The following is a 25,841-nucleotide window of genomic DNA, read 5'->3' on the forward strand; positions in this document are numbered from 1 at the left end:
CCATGTCACAAAGCTTAAAATCATCTCAAACTAGTTTCTTGACATGACAATGAGTTCACTGTACTCAAGCGGCCTCCACAGTCACCAGATCTCTGGGATGTGGTAGAACAGGCGATTCACGTAATGGATGTGCAGCTGACAAATCTGATGCTATCAAGTCAATATGGACCAGAATCTCTGAGGAATGTTTCCAGCACCTTGTTGAATCTATGCCACAAAGAATGAGGGCAGTTTTGAAGGCAAAAGGGGGTCCAACCTGGTACCAGCAAGGCGTACCTAATTAAGTGGCCAGTTAGTGTATATTCCAGTTATAAATGTATTTCTATTTTATCTGTATTTATTTTATTATTATTATCACTGTGTATTTGGTTTAGTTGTGTGTATTTGCAGCACACATGTTGTCAAATACGTTTGTGTTTTGTCTATCTGCATGTGTTTTCTTAAGTTGCGTGAAGCTCTTCAGAGCCACCAAAGAAAATAGTGATTACAGCCCCGACAAAAATGTGTAGATTGAATGAGGTAAAACGAAAGATTCACTCTTACCTGCTGAAACGCTCTGACTCCAACCTTTACAGCCCACATGTTCTGCATAAACTGATGCGTTCATGTGTGCAGTTGGTGTGCACCGTCGCCACATGCAGTCCACACAGTCATACCATTTTGGCTGCACAGACCTTTGCAGGCATTGGCAGATATAAAATTTACGACATGCAGACCCTTGTGGACCCTCACAGCTGTACATGTGGGGTAGAGGGATTCACAGGGATGATGGCGGTGGGGAGAGTAGAAATAAGCTTTTTTTTAAATAGGCTTTACTGAGGTGTTTGTGTTTGGTTTTAGTGTCAAGGGCAACAGGGGATAAAAGTGGGCTGTGGCAAGTGTATTTATTGATTGATTTAATTTAGTTTAATACCATTTTATTTACCCCTAGAAACACCGGTGGCATATCTAAGGAGCTTTTTTGTTTTCGCTGCTCAGTAGCTGAGTAATATTTTTTTAAGAGAAAGAAAATAGAAATAAAATAAAATTGAACATTATCACTGTTGTATTATTTTTGTAGAGTGGTCTCAGAGGAATCATTGATGGAGTTAGACATCTCAGATGAAGATGACACAGGGAGTTAAAGTTAAAGTAAAAGGAACTGAAGTAATCTGTGTAAAATGTAGTTAACCTGTTTGTGTAGTCACAGTCAGACAAAGGTAGTTTGTCAGAGTCACAGTCACAAGTCTTGCTGTGTAGAAGTCAAACAACTATTTTGTGCATCACAAATTTCTTACGATTATCTAAGGATTCACTTACAGCATATGACATATCATATAATAATCGCATCCCCTGAAAACAGAGAAAAACATGACAAAGATTTTTAAAAAATGAATTTTTCCATGTTCAAGTAATCAGACAATTCTTTCTTAAAATGCCACACAGAATAATACATTATAGCACACGTTGAGTGTGAACTCCATTGTTGTAAGAAAAAAAGTTAAACCAACATAGAAGAGCGACACTAGTGTGCTGGGTGACACATCACATGTTTATTACATTAAACACAGACAGTGTATTTTATTATGATACAGTTCTGCAGCTGCACATTCCACCTCTGCAGAGAATCAGTGTGTGGGGCAGATGCCACTGCACATTGTGTCAAGGACACAGTCTCACACTTAGTCTGCTCAGTAGAATAAACTACACTGGTCGTGTTTATTGCAATGTTATTGTGTTCACATGATTGTGTGGCTAATAGCCAGGCTGCAGGAGACTCGCTGAACTGTTCTCTGAATGACTTTCTGTACGGTTGGATAGTCAGATTATTTTCAGTGTAGTCCTGATCCTTGACTGCACAGCAGTTTCCACCCATCCACTAGACTTTGTGTGCCACCCCCCTTTAAATGCAGGCCTGGCACACTCCACCACCAAGGCTGCAGTTGAGTGCAGACCATGTGGACACTGAGGGTTTTAATCAACCCTCCCCTTAAAAAAGAGCTGTAACAGTGAAGCCTCTTTGACTGGGGCTATACCATTTCCTCAAACAATGTGCTGCCCAACTGTCATCACGAGAACGCTCAGTTGCTGATAAAAAGAGATCCAGTCAGCTGAAATTACATCACATGAAGTCTGTCACAACTCCAGAGAGAAGTAATCATCAATCAGAGGGCTGAGTCAAGGAGAATTTTTCTTTGTTTTTCTTTGTTCCACTTGGTCAAATACATTTGACCTGGTTCTTACTGTGGGAAATTTGCACTGTTATTAAAAAGGTTTCTAACTGACAGTGTGATAGGATGTATTGTATGACCTTTTTATTCTATGTACAAGCTCTGAAATTGTATAAAATGAAAACTGAACAGTCTAAGGCAATAGTTCAGGTTATTTGATGTGGGGTTTGTGTGAGGTGTCAGTCTATAGTCAGTGTATTACCTGCAGTAGATTCAGATCAGCTCCCAGTTTAGAGAAGCAGCTGGGAGCACTGGCATGGAAGCTGAGTTATGTACTGTGGTGGACAGGGGCATCTGCAAAAAATGTTTTTTTAGCCACTTTTAAAAGATGACCACAGAAAAAACTAAACAAAAAAAAAAGCAAAACTGATATCAATATAATATCAACCTGAAACCCTATTATTTCCAATAGCGAGTGCACACGGTCCGAGATTGTGTAATGTAACAAATACCCATGCAGCCAGTAGAAACAAGGCATCCAGTCAGGCACACAAAGTAATCGGAAAGTAGACCTGAAACTGGTCGCTGCTCTCTGTACCTGAGGGCACCCATAACCTCTTCCTTGCTGCTCCCCTTCTAATTATTATTAGCAGGGCTAATGCTAATGATACAGCTTTGTTGACGACAGACTCTAAACACAGCGGGAGATTCCCGCTTTGGACAATTCCGCCTACGTTTGCTCTGTCCTCCACAACTCCCCCGAACATTACGCTGACCCAAGCAGCGAGCACAGTGCAAATTGTGTGCTGTCTGAAATCCCAGTACACTGACTAAATAACTACCTCACACAACCCCACGTCAAATAACCTTAACTGTCACTTTAAATTCAGACTGAAGGCTTGTTAAATAACACCTATAACTGATTCTAGTTACACCAACACCTCTATTTTCTTTAATGTTGTCTTTGTGTCCAAAGGAGGGTTTGACATGAATGTAGCCATGGAAAAAGATCAGATCTTCTTTGTGAAACTAACTGAAAAAGCTTGTACTGTAAAGGCATTATAAAGCACAACTTTAATAATGTACTTTTTCTTGAATTCTATGTTATCCTTTGTTACAGCCATAGCCCACATCTAACAACCAGAACTCAAAGGTAATTCATTCAAAAAGCATTATTTCATAAAGCCATCAGAACCAGTGAGTGAACACCACCACTTCACTTCAGTCTCTCTGCTTGTCCTTTATGATCACTTTTCCTCTTTCCTACTGCAGGAACAAGACGTCCAGGCTTGTAGCCGCACGGTAATACAAGGGAATGATGTTTAACTTCTAAAATTACCACTCCTACACGATCTTCGGAGTCAGCGGTGAGTATTGTGCCTGTGAACTTGTTGACCATCTAATGTGTCAATTGAGACATTTCCTTAAACGTGACTGCACAATCTGTACACTCCTGGGTCCTTTCTGATCTCAGGCCAATAGTTTTCTTTTATCTGAGAAGAGACACTATAAGAACTGTGCTTCCAGGGAAAGTGGAGTCAATGTTAAGTGTTAAGCCATGCTGTCTAATAATTCGGGCTATTCTATTCTAAGAGGTATTCTGTTTGTTGGATTTATAAAGCACAGTGTTACAATTCTGAGTGGCTTTAGAAAGTACAAACCCTAGTTCCTCACATAAACCTTGCAGTTCTAATGCAGCCTTTGTAAACTGGAACAAACGGCAGTCACCGGTGCTTGTGTGCAAATTCTGGAGGAAAGAAAGTTGACTTTTAATGATGTGATGTGCCTGCAGGATTCAGACTACATGGCGCTACAAATCATTTTAGCACCATCTCTCTGATAGATTGAGCTTGTCTGGTGCTCTGAAGGCAACTGATTAGGCCCTGTAAAATGCAAACTCAGCACATCTGTAAAAAGCCAGAACCCCCAATCAGATTAGCAGCACATTTGAGATGAGAAGTTGCTCATGCAATCCTAAACTTACTGTACACCTATGGTAAATGGTAAGAGTTATTCTGTAGGTCCAGATTTCTAAGAGGATCATACTGGCCTACAGCATCTTAGTCCAATCCAACGCAACAGCCTTTCGCATTTTTTTTTTTTTTTTAATTTGTCAACCATATACTCAGTTTTTATAAAGACTAAGGCTTGAGATGTGTTGAACCACCCCCCTTTACCTTTACAATAGGCATATTTATTTCAGTATGAGGACCTTGACATGTATTCAATCAGCCGACACATAAAATAGACACCTTATGTGTCAGCAATCAATTATTCATGTAATCAATCATAACTTTGATCTGTTTATCCATTTTAGCGACTAGCAGTGTCTTGGAAATACATTCATCATTGGTTCCCCTACTTTCAAATTATACTCTGTCATGAATTCGAACAGAGGTACAACAGTGCTGGCATATTGTCTACATCTAATCAATATCCTGAGTAATCAATGCAAATTATGTGTGTGCAATGTGTGGACAGAGAGATGGAGCTGAGAGACTGTTTTCACAGCATAGCCTTTTTAATGGGCAGAGCTTTCAAACTGAGTTGTCCAACCAGTCATTCAATAGCAGAATAATTTAGTACAAAAAGGACAGCAGTAAGACCGTGTCAGTGAGTCCAAAGACCAAAGATGGTTGCCAGGCAGCAAGCCGTCTAGGAAGGTAAAAACCTCTTGTGGACATGAGACAGATTGATTTATCAATTCAAGGCTAAGTGGGAGCAGTAGAAAAGTGACAGTGACCAAAAACCTCATCAGTCAGGTTTTGATTGGGGGGTGGTATGGGGTATGACAGGGTAAGACAATTTCCACAGGTGGAAAACTCCCAATGGAACCAGTACGGACAAGTTAAATCAGATACATGAATGAAGAAGGGTTGATTTTTATCGTACCAGTTGGTTTTATTATGACAATGCACACTTGAAAAGCAAAAGCCTTGGCATCCTGCAAAAACCAACAACATAATGACAATATGAGTCACTCGCTTTCAGCCTGCATCAACTAGTCACTGAGCGGACTGAGCCTTACATTATTATTGCAAAGGGTCACTTTCAGTTGAAACTCATCAGCAAACATAAAGGACATAAAAATAAAATTTGTGATTACATAAAGTATGGGTCATTTTATCTTTTTATAGTGGGAGATACATTTTGATATGCAAACACACACAATAAAATAAAATACTAGAAATATGTGACCCATGACAAAAAAAATAAAAAATAAAAAATAAAATAATGTGTACATAATTGAATTATAATCTAGGCTAAGATTTTACAAATCACAGAAGACTAATCATTAATCGTGTTTTATTTTAATGATCAAACAATTTGAGGCTGTATCAAAAACTTTGTAAAAAAAAAAAAAAAAAGAAAAGAAAAAAATAATAATATAAAGAGATTTTCTTTGACCGCTTTTCTTTGAGCTAATTACTAGAAATTTATGGTTCTTTCTCTGCCTCAATCATCTCCTCTGTTGACCTCTAAAATGTGAATATTTGTACAATCCCATCTGGGACAGTCTCCATGGCACGTTATGTTTCTTCTCAGACTGGAGAGAAGAACTGCCTCATTACATAAAAAAATAATTATCCCTGGACCAAAATAAACTGTAGGACTCTTCTTCCCATTCAGGTACATGTAGGAGGTGAAAAGGGGCAGAAATGGCAATCCACTATAATCTCACTGTGGTTTTGTTATCCTCGAGTAACACCGTCGCCGAATGAAATTTGAATTGAAATCCACACAGTTATTAATTGTGCATTCAAATCCACATTAAACTCTGCATTTACATGTTAGTTAAATTATTTATTTTCTCATAAAAACAGTAGCTCATTATTTTGCTTGTTGCTTATTGACCCTGTTAGATGTGTTGATGGTATGAGGGCAACTGTGAGGAAGACAGGTATTTTAATCTAATGACCTGCTATTGAGATACTGCTGTAATATCAGAACAGGAATAAAAAGCTCCTGCAGGTTATTTTAGTGAGGCAGACTCTTTCTTCTCGCTTTCTTCCACCACCAAAAAAATATAACACAATCTATCAGAACATCTTCCAGATATACAGTGAATTTTAAAACCAATGAACAAACAAATTATTTATTATCATCTCTAAATCTTTTTTTAGGCTACCTTGTTACTGTCATCTTTACTAGACATTGTGAATAAGGATAGAAACAGACAACTAGTGTTAAAAGGCAAACCGTACTGAATCTGAATAAACACACCCACTCATTCACACGCACACGCACACCTTGGCCTCCGATTCTCTTGTGTCGTCTGCAGGGGTGATTGGAGATCCTTGTGATAGCTTTTATCATTTTCAGAGAATCTCACATCTCTTATTAAAAACATGAGTTGTTGCCTGCAGTAGTCTGATGGCAGTTCACTGTCTTCTCATATTATTTAAAAACAAGACAAAAGAAGACTTGTTAGGCAAACGATTCAGTCCAAAAAATAAAAAGAAAACAAAAGAAAAACAAAGAAAAAACTTGGGATAAAGATGGAAAAACTAAATAAAAGCCTGTATCCATATTAACAGAAGAAAAAAAAATGAAATGCTGGGAAAGGAGAACATGTCTCCCAATTGTCACTTCTGACCAACTGGTCGACCCGAAAAGCCAGTGTGATGAGAATTTGTTTGTCTTAGGCCACTGTAGTAGCTGGGCTACCACCAAAACAGTAGTCCCTCCCAGCTGTTTCAACCAATCATCCCATCTGTTTACTGTAAAACCCCACCCGACTCATCACTCCCCCTCCCAAACCTAGATCCCTTGTAGCTGTTTTGTACTTTAGCACCTCTTGTCATCTCTCCCTGTAAATGTCCAGACAGACACCAGAATGGAAACCGTTACAGTTCCTCAGGCATCCTCTTCCTCCACCTTATGAGGGGAGGGTTAAACAAGTCTTAGGGCGGCACGTAGGGAGGTGGTGATCTGTAGGGAGTCATGTTCTTGGGACGGGAGCCCTTGCCCTCCATGGGAGTGGTGAAAGGAGGTGGTGGCTGGTAGGGAGGAGCATTGGGGTCCTCATCCCGCAGAGCTGTGTACTCCCCAAGCAGTTCCTGGTTGAGGGGAGTGGTCTCTGGTGTGGCCATGTTGGGGTACTCAGGGGGTGGAAGTGGGGGCTTCTCTTCCTGGAGAATCAGTGGCATACTTGAAGAAGGAGGCGGCTTAGAATCATCAAGTTCGTCAGCAAAGATAATCGGCACACCTTTTTTAATGAAAGTGGCCTGGTCTTCAATTGTCAACTTGCCCTTTCGTTTCTTCCTGTAGCAGATCATAGCAATGATACCTGCTATTAACAAGATTGCTGCAACCACCACAGCAGGGATGACTGTGTGGAGATATACGTCATCTGTGCTTTGCCGCCCTGTTCCCAGAGCTGGAGTGACTGCTGGAGGTTCTGGTATGTCAATTTCTCCTGGTGGGATGAAGGAATATGTTCTGCAGCTTGCTCTTCCCTTGACCATGACATCCAGTGGTCTAAATTCAGGCTCCATAGAGTACCTGAAGGTCTGTGAGGGCCTCCCTTCAGCATTGGCGAGCGTTCTGCTCATGACTGCAAGCTGCTCCTTTGGACATGGGTGCTGCGGGAGGCTGGTGTTTGTCCACTCCACCACAATAGACCCTTTGCTGATATTCCGTAGACTCACTGTACTGCTGTTGCGATCTCCCAGGGCATATGCCAGCTTCTTGACCAAGAGGATTTTCTTGTGGATGTCATTGGTTACCGAACGTGGCTCACCTTCAAATCGAGCTGTAAAGATCACAGGGGTCTTGTCATTGCTGGGCCAGCGGTTCACACGGACCTCAAAGGCATCAATTGCATTCAGGCCGCCTTTGTCAGTTGCCTGCATGAAATATTCATGTTTTCCCACATGCTGAACATCAGGAAGGCCATAAAGAAGTTGGCTGGTGGTGTTGAATTGGATCCAAGAACCCTCCCCAACCACTTCATTGTGGTTCTGTCTCAGGGTGAGACGCAGCTTGTCTGTTGTCCCGTCCTCCTTATCCCAGAATGTGTCAGATGGGATCTTAACCTCAAAATATGTGCCCACCAATGCATTGACCTGGTCAATGGGGTTACGCAACTCAGGCTTCTTATTGTGTGGATCTGGAATAACACCAGGTGATGGGGTGCTGCGCGTGGATGGCTTTGCTGTAGAGGTCTTTGGCTCCCTGGGCACTGGTGTGGATTTAGGCCTCTTAGGTTTCTTGGTAGGTCTTCTGGTAGGTGTGGATGGTGTGGCAGTGGCTTCCACATAAATAGGCCTGGTCATGGTAGGCTGGATGGGAATGGTGCTGGTGGTTTCCATTACCCTTGTTGGCTGAGGAGGTCCCAAGGTTGGAGTGTGGGCGATAGGGTCACGGACTCTGATTGTAGGCTTGCCTGGTAGGGGAACGGGGCCTCTTACAGGGGGAGCGGAGCTTTCAGTTGGTGCGGCAATAGAGGGAGAGGAGAGGGTTGGAATAATCCTCACTGGAGGCTCCACTACAGTTGTTGGAGGAAGCACTACCAGAACAGGTGTTGGAGTGTTGTTTAATTGGCGCCTCACCCGCTTAGGGACATGGGGTTTCTTGTTGGCAATGTGCCACCCCACCACAGGGTAGCCCAGCTTGGCTGACATTGTGCCTTCCTTTGCAGGACCCTGGACACTGCTGATATTTGGGACTGTGCTCTGGTCCAGTGAGCAGCCAAGCTTCCAGGACAATAAAGCGCCATTCTCTACCACCTAGAGAGACATTGAGAAATATTCATTTAATTAGCCATCAAATTATACAATATATTAAATAATTCACTAACTTGTAAGTATTTCTCAATCAACAAAACCATATGTGCATGTGCTTATCAACACTCACTCCCATTATCATTTACTCACTCGCTTATTTGTACATTCACTCACCTTTTTAGCATTCCCTGGCCCAGCCATGAATGCAGACATGTCAAACAGCCTGTTGTTGACCACAGGGAGTATTTTCATGTGCTGGAGCCCCACCCCAGAGAAGCTCCTCATGTTATCAAGGAGCCCCACCCTCTGTTCTGAGCTCATCTTGGTTAAATCAGCATCCAGGATCACCGTCAGCACTGTGACTGGTTCCTCATTGCCACACATGAATGGCTGGACGTCATCTTCAGTGGAGGCTTGGTTGGATGTCAGCTGGGCTGAATCTGCATCCAAATGATCTTCAGGGTGTACCTCAATGGAAAACACCTCTGATGAAGAGGATTTTGTGTGGTTGGAGATGGATACAGAGATGTAATGGACACCTTTGTCCTCCTCCAAAGGTAGACCCCTGCAGGATTCTGCTGCTGGCGTCCCAGTGCAGCCAGGCAGGGAGGGAATCCTTACCCATCTCAGTAATCTGACAGATAAACAAAACAGAAAGCAAAATGACAGATGTTTCAAGACACATTTTCAATAGGACAAAACAATTATAGAAACATATCAAAATTCTGCAGGCAAACCATTTAAATAAAGAAAATAAGTGAATGAAGAAGTGAAGGCTTCATAGACCTTAAAAGCTTTCAGAGGGAGAAAATATCTGGTAACTGTTAATTGTGAAAATAGTCATGCTTTGCTTCTGAAAGGTGATGTTCTTGACAGTTTAATGTGAAAGAGAGAGACTAGATTGAAAAAAAATACACAAGGGCAACTTTTACTTCAACGAATGAGGTTTTATCTACTACATGACAATTTAACAGGGTTTCAAGGGTTTCAAGATTCAAGGTAGGTGCTTTTACAGCATAGGCTGTGGTATGCACCAATGAAACTTAACTTTTGTGGGATTTCATCTTTAGTTTAGATGTCCTTTATTTTTTAAAGGTGTCACCCGCACAGTATGTTAGTGTTTGTATTTCTTATTTAGTGTTTTATCTTCCAGTATTTCATCATTTGACTAACTTTAATGGATTTATTATTGATCCATGACGTGCTTCATTTAAATATTTTTGACCGGAAGAGAAGACAGATACAGAATTGAAGGGTGCATGCTAAAACAATATGAACAGGATTTACTGGCATTGGCATCCACTAAGCCTCTACTCCTTCCACACAAGCACACATACAGACATACTTAAAAGCAGTGCTGTGAATTGTAATTTAAAGCTGACTAAAATTAAAATAACTCGGCCAATTATACGGCTGGGGACGCCCCCGTGGCAGGAGGCTGATTGAGAGAAATGGATCACAGGGGAGTGACAATGCATTCACACACATAAAATCCAAAAACAAGAACAAATGCATCCTGTGCTCCCCAGCCCCTACAAGTTAATTTGGTGGCTAATAAAACCTGGTTGATAAATTATGTGGAGGCAGTGCTCCCTAGATACATCATTAATGCTCTAACCAGCACACAGGCAGCACCAGGGGAAACCCCCCCCCCCCCCCCCCCCCCCCCCCCCACACACACACACACACACACACACACACACACACACACACACACACACACACAAGCGAGTGCCCACCCAGACACACACATTGTCAAGCATGTAGTCATACACCAAAATGGACACACATACACACACACACAAGGCCACAGATAGCTACACATAGAAAGCTGTATGCTGTAAAGCTGTTTCCCTCAGACATACTGTACACATGGCCACCTAGACAAAATCAAATGTGTGTACTCACATACACAGAATCACACACAAACACACACACACACACACACACACACACACACACACATACACACTGTGCCAGGTTTTAACAATTATCCCCTCGTAGTGAGCAGTTCCTTTAAAATCCCTCTCCTCTGGACAAGCGTCTACACCTCCTCAAGCCTCTTCTAGTTTTTCTCTTAGAATTACTCAGGTCTCTCCTTTTTTCCAGAAGCAGAGGAAACAGCAAAGGAACATAGTGGAAACAAGCTCTCACAATGATTTTATTTCCTTTTTTTTTACATTTATTTCTTGCTTTGTCTTTTGACACAATTCACTTTCTTCTTTCCTTGTTCCTTTCACTCTTTAATGTTTTGACACCTAGCCCCTCCTCTGTACTCCTGCATTCCTCTTTCCTGCTGCCATTATTTCAAAATGGCATTATCAAAATGTGACAGTCATTTTCAATGGTAGATAAAAGCTAATTTCTGGGGTGGTGATAGAGGAAGATGTCTTGATTCTTGTCCAAGATTATAAATCTGGCATGAAAAAGGGCTTCAAAATACTACAGGAAGCACATAAAGGACTGTCACAACCAACAGTTACGTACAATTCTACAATATCTATCTCCTTTTTTCAACAGCCCTTTATAACACTTTCTATTACTGCCCATTACTGGGAACTAGGGTTGGGAAATCTGGCCAAAAGGTCATACGACAATCTTTTGGGGTGGAATCCAATATCTCTCTTTTGTGTGATCATGTTATTAGTTGCGCATATGGTTGCCTGGACACAAAGCCCGTCACTTCAATCAAGGCTAGAGGCCCAACTCACAAATTTTTCTGCATCCTCTTTGTGCTCTGATTTTCCTGACCAGAAGTTATGATTTGTATCTTTCAACCACCTTGACACTACTTTTAGTTGGGGTATTGTTCGCCCAAAGCTGTCTTCTGTTTGTGAATTGTGTCACAAACCATCTCACTTTTTTCTTAGTTCACATGAAGTATTCATTTGGACAGTGCTCTCATTTATTCATGAGCTGCTATATGTAAGTACTTTAATTCGAAGTTCAGCTGTTGCTAACCAGCTAGCCCTGGATCATCCCGCTTTTAATGGTTCCCTGCCTGCAGGCAGGTGTCTCGTTCCACGAACAGAATGCTGCTGCGCCAAGCTCGCCGAGGCTGCAGGGCAGAACAAGGACTGCTATCACCAGCCTCAGTTAGCTGGCAGGCTGTTTAACAGTCAACAATGGGCTGGTTTGCAGTTAAATATCTAAGTATAGCACCTTTAAATTACATGATCTGTACGATTCATCTGAAAAGTAGATCATATGCAAAAGTAAGATCGTCCGTGCCTACTGGGAGCTAGGCTGTCCACTACTGGGAACAGAAAGTGTTGATGATATTTTTGCCTGCAAAGAAATACAAGAAACAAAAATACTTGTCTTCAAATGTGGGCTCCTCCGGCAGTGTTTGATTTAATTTGTCACAGTGTTCCACAGCCTCAAAACTTCAAACTGAGTGCCTCTTGACATGGCATTGCAAATTAAATCACAAAGAGACAATGAAGGACAAGTGAGTTGCCAGGCAGTAATCTCATCATAACTGTCATAATTGCTCTGTAAATTACTCAATTGTGTCCTGAAAGCACAAGGATGATCGCTTTCTTATCTGCTGCCAATTAAATATGGGGGAGAGGGGAAAAAAAGTAACACCTTATATTCGTTTTTCACAATATATCACAAAAATCCAGCTGTACTACATGATGACATTTGGCTCAAAGGGGGCAACTTCTGAATAACATGTGAACGAGAAAAATAAGCAGGCCTTTGAATCCCTCCAAACACAATAGTGCCTTTTAAAAACTCCTGCTTGTCTCCTGCCTCCCCAAAAAAGAACATGAAAAATACATCAAATCCCCCAAAGTGTCAAGAAAAATATTTTATATCTTTTCCTGGCACAAGACTTCAGTGCAAGAGAGCTTGATGTTTTGGCCCTAAAGGTTATCGTGTGCTCTCACAGACCCTTCCAGCCTCCCTTTCTCTCCAGTACAACACACCCCACTGGCAAGGTTACCTAGGAAGCCCTTCTAAAACAGCCAAGGAAGACCCTGCGTGACGGAAGAAGCACAGAGGGCCAGGCAGCAAGAATGGAGGAGACAGAACAACTTATTTGGAAGCTATTACGACGGTTCCAAGGGCAACTTAAGGCAAAGACATGAGGAAGCAACGATCAGAATATCTGTACCAGAGACAGTTGAGAAGGAGACGGCGGCCTTAGAATATTTTCCTGTATCTGTGTCACATGGGTTTCGCCCTCCCCTTTAGGATTTTAGCAGCAGGTCTGACTCTGTTCATTCCAAAGGGAAATGTGATCATAGATTTTGACTGATTTTTTTCACCCCATAGTCACCAAAGTAAAAACTGGACCCATTTTTCACAAGTCACATAGCTTCTGAACATTCTGACCCTAAAATTGAATTTTTCAGACAGAAAGATCAGGAGAAAATTAACTTTAGTCGAGACCTTGTCTCTGTCTCAGCATCACACTCTTGCAAGATCTGGCCACACAGATGACTCTTCTCTCTGTTGGTTCTGGTTCTGGTCTGGTCCAACCAGATAAACAGAGGTTTACGAGGACTTATACATGAAACCATAAATTAAAGGTTAAAACTGAAATAACATTTGCACAAGAGTACTGTTTTTGTTATTATTATTATTTAACCGTTTTTGGAGGGACAACAGAGACTATTATTACACTGGTATGATTTTGTACCGGGTTCGTACCGATAAAAATGAACGGCACAATTTTGTCCTGTATATTGTGTTGTATTGTTGTGCATGGTGTTGTTGTAATGTTTTGACATGGACAAGAAATACGGTGTTAAAAAATCCCTAAGCTCTGTGCAGCAGTAGGCTGTAAATAACAGGAAGACCGTATCTGTCTTTTAAGTCTGGATAAGCTAAGATATTAACATTAGCTGCTGTCACATTTCATACCAGTTGCACAGGCGTGAATGAGCTAGCTGTAGGAGACAGAGCTAGCCACATAGGAGACAGGAAGTTTATACCATTCCATACCATTGATGCTGCTTGTAATGCATCATATTTGTTTTAGGGTATCCTTGACTTTGCTCAGTGTCTCTGCTGAGTACCTATGAAATGACATGTTCAAGAACATTTCCAAAGGGAAACCATTCTCAGTCTAAAAAGACTCAAACTGACCAGTTTTTAGTAACATGGCTTTTGAGGAGGAACACAATTACTTTAAGTACCATGTACAATGAATGTTAATATTGATGGCATTAAAAACCCAAAGCACTAAGAGATAAGAGTATTATGGATGATTTTAAAGAATGAATCACTGACATGTGTAAAGAGGCCTAAGCATGGCTGTCATCCACAGCACGAGTACAGCAGCACACCACATCCATTTTGCTCCTCCAACACCGACAGTTAATTAGAATGAAATAAATGATAATCTCATCAAAGTTAGGACTTGTTTGATCTTTTTTTTTTTTTTCCTTCCTTACTCATGGATGCACACGCCAGCTGCAAAGCCACCATGACTATCAGCAGAATAAGATACAGTGATGGGCACTGTGGTGCAACACACTGGGCTGAAAATGTATTTGAAGTCTATATGAGCGACAGGCATGAAACACTAGGAGACAATATCACATATCACTGGCATCATCCTTGTTTCACTCTGCATCACTGGCCCTGCTCCCTCTGCCCTCTCAGCTGTTGTGTTTAGAGTCACAGTCCTCACTTGCTCAGAGTAGCTGTTTTTTTTTTTGTTTTTTTTTTTAAGTAAGACAGGATTACAGCCCTGACAGAAACTCGGACAGATTGCAAAGTAGCCTCAGTGCAGGCGGTTAATGGAATAGATGGTGAGTTCAATGTCAAAGCATTGAAATGTGTGAGAAGCTTTTGGTTATGAAAGTTTTGTTTGTTTTTTTTTTTTTACACAGTAAAATTCAATTGGAAAGTTTAATTTTCTTATATCCTTGATGTTCTTTGACATATAAACATGGAAGTCCACTGCATAATTAACATCATCTTAATTAGCTCAAGTCTGTTTCAGAAAAATCTTTTTCTTTTTCTTCATCTCTCAATTTGGTGCGACAACATTATTACTACCATGAGATCAGTGGTGGGAAGTACATTTACTCAGGTACTGTACTACTTTCCATTCTATGCCAGTTTATAGTTGTGCTCCACTACATTTCAGGGGGAATTACTGTACTTCTTACTATTACACATATAGTTAAAGTAGGAAAAGAAACATGATCAGGTTATAAACTACAGCAACAATACGCTGCATCAGTAACAATAACCCATTATTATATTGATAAAACTAGAATGGAATAGAATACCTCCACCAAGACAAATCAATCCTATAAATGTCTGTCAGATCTGGATATTTCTCTGTATCTGCACCAACTTGTACAAACTCAAACCTCAACCATTAATAAAAAATTTAAAAAATAAATAAATAAATAAAAATCCTGTATCTGCACCAAAATGAAATGGGTTCTTCCCTGGTGATAATTGGTTCCATAATTTGTTGTAAATTGGGTGGACAGTGGGGTTGTGTGATCTTATCCATAGTAAGATAGTCCTATCTTCATCCTGTGAAATTTCCATTAGCCGGCATGATCACACATTTGGGGGGGGGGGGGGGGGGGGGGGGGGGGGGGGGTTACGTTCCTATGAATGAGAGACAGAGCGACCAAAGAGCGAGTTTTGCCTGCCACTCTCTCTCGCTCTTTCTCTGACACCCTGAGTGATCACAGCAAGATGACAAATACATTTCATGGCTAAGTTAAAACAAAAGTGTCGTCACAAACGAAGCATGAATTAATTACACTGGATAATCAGATCATTCACAATAATCACTTAAAATCAGCAGGAGGAGGCGCAGAGAGACAGTTGTTTATGGCTTGCATCTCTCTCTCTCTCTCTCTCTCTCCCTCTCTCTCTCTGTGTCCAAGGTTATATTTACGACCATGAAAAGCAGCAGCTAAGAAAAAGAGCTAAGGAACATGTTGGGTCTATCGATCTCCTCCGCTGTTTAATCACAGTTTAGCAGTCACATGCAACAACGACGATACTCGGCTGGTCAAAATGTGTGTGTGTGTGTGTGTGTGTGTGTGTGTGTGTGTGTGTGCGCGTGTGTGTGTGTGTGTGCCGACAGCATTGGTTATTATAGGTGAAACTATAGCATTTTACAAATAGTGATGATAATAATAAGTTATTATATTTATGGGAAAAAAAAAGCCAAATGTCATCTTGACATTGGCAAAGACATGAACTACCAGAGATCACTCTCATGATCTACGATCAACGAGATTATTGCACATCAGCATAACTGTAGACCTGTACAGACCCCCCCCATGGTGGAGGTAGTAGTATAACAGAGGCCGCAGAGGCCACTCCACTACATAGTAAGTACAGTTTGAATTTTAACCGTGCCCCTCCATGCATACATTTATCACTGTGTTTGTATCAAAGATTCGCACACACCTTTATTATCCCAAGAGACACACAATCACGGGGCTCTTTCGAGGAGAGAGAGCTTGAAGAGCGGGAGAAAGAGACCGAGAGTGAGAGACAGTCAACTGCACGGGGATATTGACAGAGACACAGAGGCAGAAGGGATGGAGAGAATGAAAGAGGGAGGTCAAGCAAGAAGAATCGGAGAGAGAATGAGAGGGAGAGATCTCCTAAACATTGAGATATTACGAGGAGGCGTCGAGTCTCTCAGCCTTCAGGGAAAGAAAGCAGCTCATTGTTGCAGCAAGAACAGAACATGGAGAAAGGAGGCCATTGTTACCGGGGACCCGGCTGACAGCTTAACAGATAAGCCTCATATTTTGGAGGAGGCGAGGGAGGAGGAGGAGGAGGAAGAGGAGATGCAGGCATCCGCCGCGGTGAGGGAATGGAAGGAAGGAAAACAGAGGGAGAAGGAAGAGAAAGGGAAGGTAGATAGAGGCATGGAAGGAGGGAGCGAATGATGGTCAAGGAGGGAGGGAGGATGAAAAGAGAATGATGGCGGAAAAAGATGGGAGAGAAAGTGTGAAAGGGGGAGGTGAGAAGTGGAGCGAGACTGAGAGAAACCCATCGTTGGGCGAGTGAGAAAGAGAAAGAGGATGCATACAGAGAGAGAGAGAGAGAGAGAGAGAGAGAGAGAGAGAGAGAGAGAGAGAGAGAGAGAGAGAGAGAGAGAGAAGGGGGAGGCCAGAAACAAAACCTACAGAGAGAGAAAAAGAGAGGGTGTAGAGGGAATTGCTGGCATAGTCAAGTGTTTCCAGTGGAAAATGTGAGGCAAAGAGGGAGGAATGAATGGATGGATGGATGGATGGATGGATGGATGGAAGAGCTATAGAACGAGGGGATGGGGTGGGGGCTTTGGGGAGGCAACCAGGCGGATGTTTATGAGGGAAAAATCCATCTTACAGCCCATTTTCTACTGTTAAAAATTCATTCGTGGCCCAGGTCCACAGCAGGCACATTCACACCCTTCAATGGTGCAATCTAGGAATGGGAAATATATGACCCGATCGGTGGGGGCTCCATGCCCTGCAACTCTGAAATGTCAACTTGTTACAAAGGAAACTAGAATTACCGCCTCGTGGTTGTGTAGGCAAGTTGCAGGAAATATGGTCACAACCTCCCCTTCTGTTCCTGAGCTACATCTTTGAATGATGGCCAGTAGTGTTTTTGTCTTTTAGTCCAAGTGAAGGTTTGCACCAAAAGAATTCTTCGAGGTGTTACTGAGATACCGCGTTCGCCGACAACTTCAAAATCCCTCCGCCACGGCTGTGTGAAGGCATAGCAACAACCAAAGGAAAAGATTTGATAACGAGTTATGCTGCAACTCACAGCACCAGCTTTGCTTTAATCCAACAATAAAACAACATCTCTTTAAAACCAGCAGGTCACAAAGGGTCAGTTCACTCTAACTACAGACATCTACACCTTTGGGTTTTGGTTGTGGTTCACAGCACTGGTAATACAATATACGTACTGTATATCTAATTGGATTATCTTTTGGTCACTGGTTTGTGGATTATCCAGGATAAATTGGACGTTGTTTCTGGAAGGACAAATTGTTGGTGTTTTGAATCCACAAATAAAACTCCAGCCTACACAGTTAGATTTTACTCCAGAGGTAAGTGAGGAAAATACGATGTTTTGCAATTTGGGTGAACCCTGTGTTATAAAGTGTTAATAAAAAATGTAGGGATAATATTGACATTTCACCTTTTTCTTCAACAAGATCATCTGCCATGCAGTAATTATATACTACCTACACAGTAAAGAGTAATTTTATTATGCATTAATGGATCCTCGAACATAAAACCCATAATGCATTTCCAAAACTGTGCACAGTTCCCACTTCACGTCCGACATAAAAGCACACCAGTGGAACCTGAGTTATGACGCTTTCACTCCACAGTAATACGGTTGAATGGAAATGTAGATTCCCAGAGATGAAATACGTTCCAGGAAAAATAGATCCCTTTCTATTAATAGGCCCCATTGTAGGACGCTGCACTGTCAGAGATCCACAGGAATCTGCTGCATAGGGAAGACATTAACAAAAAGTCATTCTAACGTTTGCAACTGCTGTTGCACTACAAGAGAGAACTCTGCAGATGTATCCAAAAAAAAAAAAACAAAACAACACAAAAACAAAACTCCCAATAAATTGGAAGAGCAAACATGTGCTTGTATTAACTCACACACGTGCACACACTCAAATCCACAAATAGACCCCTATTATACTGTCATTACTGTATGATGATGGAGAAGGCTCTTAGCTATAAAACCTTTGCTAAAGTACACTCACACACACACCTACACCCTCTGGTCGCCAAGACCTTCAGCAAAACTTATAAAGCTCTCCCCCATTCTCCTTCTGAGTCTCTCTTCCTTCTTCTCGCTCTCTCTCTTGCTTGCAGTTGACAACAATGAACAGACACTCAGGAGCTGACAGAAGCTGGTCATCTCTGGCCACAGCGCGAATGTTTGAAGGATAAAGACAAGGAGCCTGTGCATGTGTGAGAAGAGGACAGTAATTGTATAAGTGTGTGTGTATGTGTGTTTTGTTATAACAAGGACAACTAGAAGGCAAATGAGGAGACGAGCGTGCAGCTTGCTGCCTATGCAGCAGTCATCCAAGGACCAGTTCTGGCTTCGCAAACACAACGTTACCTCACTACCCACTGTGCTACGCTGGACACCGGGAGGAAGAAAAATAAAGCAGAGCCTAAACAAAGTGCCGGCGAGACAGATGTGGTGTGTGAGTGTATAAAGGAGAGAGAAAGAGAGAGAGAGAGGGTGAAATGGAGAGAGAGTGGTAGGGGAGAAAGTGAGTAGGACATGTAAACAGATACTGGAGGAATAAGGTGAAAGATGTGCGTGCACACACAAACACACAAGTGCAGAAACACACAGTGTGTATACTATTTTACACATGTGTATGCACATGTATATTTGTATAGCCCCTGCCTGGAACAGTAACACAGCGTGTGTGTGTGTGTGTTTGTGTGTTTTATCTCTGTCTCAGCACGTGGCTCGTTTTCCACAGACTCCCAGCTTCAGCTCTGACTAATGTTGCAGCCCCACCAAAATTACTCACTATCACCAGCGTGCACACACACGCACGCACGCACGCACGCACACACGCACGCACACATGCACGCACACACGCACACACACCTAATATCCTCAACAGTAGAAAATGTTCTACTTTATCTTAACACTTGAGGGTAACTGCAGCCTTAGGAAGTTACAGCATACACACACACAAAGACACATACAAACATACACACACATACAAACACACACACTTACATATCCGCCCTTTGTTTTTTCTTTGAAGTGCTGACATGTCCACACAAATACTTTCATTTCCTAAGAATAAAGACTGGCGCAAACCTCTGAGCCACGCATCTCTTGCAGCAAATGAGGACAAACAAATCAGTTTTTTCTCTCAACTCATCGCACAAATACACAGACATTATACAATTAATTCTCTTCTGCTTTTTTCAGCATGTTTATCTGATTTTCATTTTGCTTTATGGCTCCGAAAATTATCTCTTTCTCTGCACATCTCTTTGATGTTTTCTAACTGATTGCTCACACAATATGTTGCAAAGCAGGGCGGCATCTGAGGATTATTTTCATGATCAATTAATCCTCAGATGACATTCTTGATGAATTGATAATATTTGTTTGGGCCATCAAATGTTAAAAAAGAAATATCAAAACGGAGCTGAACTCAAGGTGACATTCTCAAATAGCTTATTTTGTACATTTTTTTACAAAACCCAAAGTCACTCAGATTTATGCATTTTTGATTGAAAAGCTATTAAAATAGTCCCCAGTTATTTTCCTTGTGTTAATTTTTCTCAATTAACTGATGTTAGTGGCCAAACCAGTTTCCTAAAGACCAAAGTGACATCCTCAAGTTACAGTGCATGTTGTTTGACCAACAGTCAAAAACATTTAGCTTACTGTCACATAAACAAAGAAAAGCAGAAATATATACATATTATTATTGTATTTTATGTTTCATGTGTTTTGTTTTTTTTAATAATATAAAATATTATGATGGTGTTTCAGGTATAAGTGATGCTGCCACTTAAAAGCAGTGAAACGAGGATCAAGAAAACTGTGAAAAATATTGCATGTGGCAGAAATATCGCGATATTCAATATTATCAAATATTGGCTCATGCCTAGCAGCCAATTGTTTTTCTGTCCATCAACATGTTAATTAATCAACTAAAAATTTGAAATCTATTGCAAAGAATTGATGAGAGTCACAATCCTTTTACATTTTATTGTAATAGCAAAGTACAAGTGCATACTGTTGTCAGTAATGACAGGACTCAAATCGTTCTGTATGAGAGATGGAGCAGAGTTAAAGCACAAGAAAGTGTCGTGAGAAGCAGGAAGAGCGGAGAGTCACAGTACAGTAAAGCCGGAGCTGCAGGCCACATCACACTGTTAAATCCACTGTGACACAGCTACAATGGAGGAAAATATGACAATTAAGCACATGTCATCCAATGTTAAGTCCCTATCACTTCTTCTGACCAGCGAATAAAAAGAACTTAACTACAATTAGATTTGCTCTTCCTTACATTAAGATGTTTGACAGGCTCACTTTCCCTCCAACTGTCTTCATCTGTGTAACCGGACAGGCTGACAGCATCCTGAAAGAATAATTTCTCACTCTGACGCAGGACCCGGCCAGGCCCTCGCTTGTCCCTCGCTTGTCCCTAGGTCAGCAATTATCCTCCCTTTTTTTCTTTGATGCGGTGTGAATAGAACATTAGCTATCTTTATCCGGCTAACGAGCCACAGTGCTGACACGAACCATTAAATCTTCAACACATTGCTTAGGGATAATGAGAGACATGATATAAAAGGGCCCTTTTTTTTGAAGTGGTAGAGATGCAGCGGTGCTACAGCCTGAAGAAGAGAAGGAGGCTGGTCACTTGAAACAAAATCAATACAGCTTGAGATGAGAGGAATAACATGGAGGGTTTCATTCCAAATTGAGACCACACAACTGCCGTAAGGACAACGTTACTGTAGGAAAAATGTTTGATTCTGTATTGAACACAGCAGTGTAGTTAAGACTCGTTCAGCCAGCTTGTCATCCTGGCAGAAGTACTGCCTGCGCATCATGACCTTTATGGGAAGTCGAGTTTCCTGAATGAAAAAAAAAATGGTGAAGACTGTAGAAACCCTGCTTTATCTGCACCATTCTTTTTTTGGGGCAAGACTTCCAGTAATGATCAACAAATTGCTCTGTGAAGAAATACCTTGAAGGAGCTATTTGAAAGTTTTACTATTGCTACATAGCCAGCGTTAGCAAATAGCTGTTTGCGTAGCACTGATGCAATGAGCTCCAGCTATTTTTGCATTTACAATGCAAGAGATTATAATATGTCCTCTGAGCAGCGCTACTTCTTCAGGGCAGCCTGGACGCTACAGTGACTCGGTATTGGAAAGTGACAAGATGGGCCTTGTAGCCTGGAGCTAGCTGGTTAGCATGCTAACTTCAGTAGTAGAAAAGAAGTGACGGAAATAGAAGCAAAACAAGAGGGTTGCTTTTCATCATTGGAGACAACTCTTGAATTAAGTTTGATGTTGAACTTGCAACGTCTCTTCTGGTCTAATAGGTAAACAGCTGTTAATGCTAACGTTGGGTATGCAGCAATAGCAAAAAGTTACATGAAGCTCCTTTAATGGGCAAATCTAGCATCTAAATATAATCTGCTACTGTAACCTTCACACACCAAATACGGCCTGCCTCACTAAGCCTGGAAAACCAGGGAAAGCAGCCAGCCATGCTGCATCTCCGCTCCCCCTTTGGGTGACAACCAAGCATGCTGGAGGATAACTGGCTGGTCTAGAAATCATGTAGTTGCTAGGCTACAGAAGGACACACCATAACAACATCAGGAGGCATCCTCTACAATGTTGAATAGTCACAAACTCTCTATTTTTTTTCTTTTTTGGAAGCTAAACCCACTAAATTAGCTCCTCTTTTTTCTCTCCTTCTTACTTTCCTCATGGAGGTTAGGGAGTCAAACACTGGCTGTTTGGCATAATTATGTGTGCTAAAGGTCAAATGGAAATTACACCCTGAAAATCCAATGCTGACATGAAGGTATCAATGTGGATCGCAGCAAAATCTTCTACCCGGGTACTGGTGGGGGGTTTCCAGTAGAAAGTATGTCAAATACACAAACGCTCAGCTCCAACTAAGAAACACCAAAGTATGAATGAATTTGTGGGAGCATATAATTTGGAACATATGAATCAAAAAGGCCTCGCCTGCTGTATGTTTAATTACATAGCAACATGGCCACCACCAATCTGGTGCCAGTAAACCGATCGCAGCATGCTAGCTTACAGCTAGAGTGACTCATATGTTCTGGTGTGTGTGTTTTTATCTTTGGGGCTGCCTCCTCCCTCCTGCTCCCTTAATACCAGTTTTCCACTGCTACCCTGCCAGCTAACAGCTACGGAGCTGCAGGGGTTTTGTGGGGTGAAGCTCTTCTGTAAAAGGGCTTTTCAATGCAGGACAAACGAATAAAAGAATTGTTGACATAATACGACAGCTTTGAGAATTAGAATTTGAAAAAAAAAAAAAAAACTTTACAAACTAAACTGTGAGAAGAGATGAAGTAGAAGGAGGGAGGAATAAACAGAATGATGGTTGTGGTTTTAAAAAAAAGAAATGTGGAGAAGAGAAAGAAGGAAAAATAATTGTTGCTTATGTTGCAGAAAAAAAAAATGAGACAGACGGCTTGCTGATGTGGAGGAGGAAGGACGAAAGACTGATTAAAAAAAGAAAAGAAAGGGGGTTCCTTCAATTAAAGGGGAACAACAGGGGAGGAAGAGGGAAGACTGGAAGTTTAACCAGATGCCAGGAAGATGGGGAGAAGTAGGGAGGCAGAGAGACGGTGAACAACAGAGAGGCAGAGGAGGAGGAGGAGGAGGAGGAGGAGGAGGAGGAGGAGGAGGAGATAATGAATTGAGAGGAGAGGGAAAGGACGCGGCGGGGAGGAGGAGAGAAAGTTAGTTTTCCCACCAAAATGCCCCCGGGGGGAACAGCCCTTTACAACAGCAAGCTACTGTCTCCATTCATCAAGAGAGGAGCGATCCAAACAGCTAGTCAATGTCTTCTGACAACCACAGACTCGCACAGTCTCTCTCTCTCTCTCTCTCTCTCACTCTCTCACACACACACACACACACACACACACAGCTTTCCCCCAAATATGCATATAAGTGCATAAGTATATTTTTTTGTACATACACATGCATGCACAATATTTAGCAACTCTCTCTCTCTCTGTCTCTCTCTCTCTCTCACACACACACACACACACACACACACACATATCTCTGTGTGTGATCTCAGTTTAGAGCAGAGCAGAGAGAGAGAGCAGTGTTTTACCAAATAAGCTGTTTGTTATCCAGGGTTTTGGCTTTGGGGTGATGTTAAATAGAGAAAGACAAAGATACAGAGAGCGGAGGGGGTGGAGGAGCGAGGGGCGGAGGTGGGAGGTGGTGGGGGCTTACAGAGAATAATTACAAACCGGTTAGCTATGACTATCTCGTTTCAATCTGCATGCAAACACACAATCAGAAATATTCACAAAGGAATATGCAACGTACGCTTGTACAGAGAAATACAAACACACACACACACACACACACACACACACACACACAATAAGCATCACATCGCTGGACTCTAAATTTCCTTTTTTCCGAGAACTAAAGTACAATAGAATTTTTCAGCTTGCGTCAGTTACTTCCTAGGATGAAAGCGAGGAGGGAGGGGTCTGGGGGAGCAAGGGGGGTAATGCTTGCCTGCCAGCCAGCCCATCAGCCAATCAGCTAATTATGCCGGTAATTGTGGTAATGAGGCTATGGAGAGTACTCATCTGTTGGCCAGAAACCCCGGTCTTGCGGCCACTTCCATTAATAACAGTAGACGAAAGCAGCCACCGCAGGGTCTTTAAGTCCCAGCAGCACCTGCATACAGAGGCTGCGGCCACGAAGGTCCCGCCTCCTCACCTGAGTGAATTATTGTGCACCGGTCACAGAAATCAGGGATGTTTCCTCTGCAGCTCTGTAGCCGGGTGTTTTGTAGTTGGAGCACTTTTTTTTTTTTCTAATTATTATTTATTGCAAGACTACAAAGTTTAAAAACATCCACTTTAAAAATATTCAGACAAGGTCAACCAGCCACAGATCCTCTCCAAGAGAGGAAACCAGGAATCAAATTTCAAAAAACATGTTTCTATCAGAAAGGATACGAAATAATTTGCCTGGTAAAGGAGTTTATGCACAACAACAACACCTGAATAATGTTTTAACACAAACCGTAGGTGTAGTACATACAGGTACTCTTACACTTCTGGTGACAAAATAAGCCAGAACAGACTCAAATCAAACCCTGAACCTCATCACTGATTGGCTGCCATTAGCTTCCTAACAGGTGGTTTCTGCTGAGCAAAAGGTAACATGGAACTCCGCATAACCTGAACTCGTAAGAACCGGTAAGGTCTTGGTTCAAGGTTCTCCCGCATGTTTCCACTGTGTTTTGGAAAGGTTTGTTAAATCACACTGCGCCCTTTTTAAAACCTCCTTCTCCTCCTCTGAGGTTGATGTCCTGCCCACCCCGCCTGAGAATCCTCAGCTCTACACAGTATGAATGGATAAGCGGGGCGCCAGATCGCTCAGCGAAAGGTGAATGGGCAGGCGGGCTGTCACGGAGCGAGAGACCTCTCCAATTCTGGCAGATTTTCATAAGAAAAGGCCATTAGTATGAGTGCAACGCCAAGCACAGAAATTGATTTGGCCTTTCGCTACCACAACCTTGAGCGCCGACCTTCGAAATACCTGAGGGGGCGACTCGCAGTTAAAGAGGAGGAGGTGCGTGGAGGGGTGCGGAGTGAAAGTGTTGAAATTTGTAATGGAGGACAGAGCAGCAGTGGAGAGGGAGAAAGTGTTGAAACTGGAAAATGGAGAGGAAGTAAACACATCTCTCTTGAAGTTATTGTAAAGAGCAAAGGAGGAAAGGACAAGGACGCTTCTACAGGATGTATGGACACATTGTTGAGATCTTATCTGTGACCTTTTATTTGCAGGATAGTGGGGTCTCATAAAAGCCGGCCCCGCTGCCTCGAAGGTCGTGATCTTGTTCTCTGTTCTCAGCCTCCCTTCATCTCTGCATCTCGCATGTCCTCCACCTCTCCTCCCCTCTCTCTTCATTATTCCTTCCCTAACACTTCGCCCCATCCTTTTGGCTTCCTTTTGCCCATGCTGTCAACTCCTATTGGCTCTAATAGGAGGCCCTGCAGCTTACAGTGTGACAGATATAATCAGGTTTGGAGGAACAGCTTTCGTCTGCCGGACAAACGGAGAAGGGGGAGAGAAAGACAGAGAAAGAGGTGGAAGCAGTGACAGAAAGGTTGTGAAAGAAAAAAAAAACTGAAGAAGAGGACAGAGGAGAAAGAAGAGGAGGAGGTGTGGAGCATGAC

At 42.1% G+C, this 25,841-nt stretch overlaps 1 protein-coding gene across 1 annotated transcript in view; it reads right to left on the minus strand.

Moving 5' to 3' along the window:
- Positions 1 to 1,512: 1,512 nt before the first annotated feature.
- Positions 1,513 to 25,841, minus strand: part of dag1 (dystroglycan 1) — a 56,602-nt gene continuing 32,273 nt past the window's right edge. Inside the window, 3 exon segments of the mRNA XM_071493944.1 lie at positions 1,513 to 8,881; positions 9,053 to 9,442; positions 9,444 to 9,512. Coding sequence (XP_071350045.1) covers positions 7,055 to 8,881; positions 9,053 to 9,442; positions 9,444 to 9,512 — 2,286 coding nt within the window. The 3' untranslated portion in view covers positions 1,513 to 7,054.

Source organism: Trachinotus anak, unplaced genomic scaffold, assembly GCF_046630095.1.
Source record: "Trachinotus anak isolate AG129_WGS33_773 ecotype Australia unplaced genomic scaffold, CSIRO_AGI_Tana_v1 ptg000013l, whole genome shotgun sequence".
Classification (NCBI taxonomy): Eukaryota; Metazoa; Chordata; class Actinopteri; order Carangiformes; family Carangidae; genus Trachinotus; species Trachinotus anak.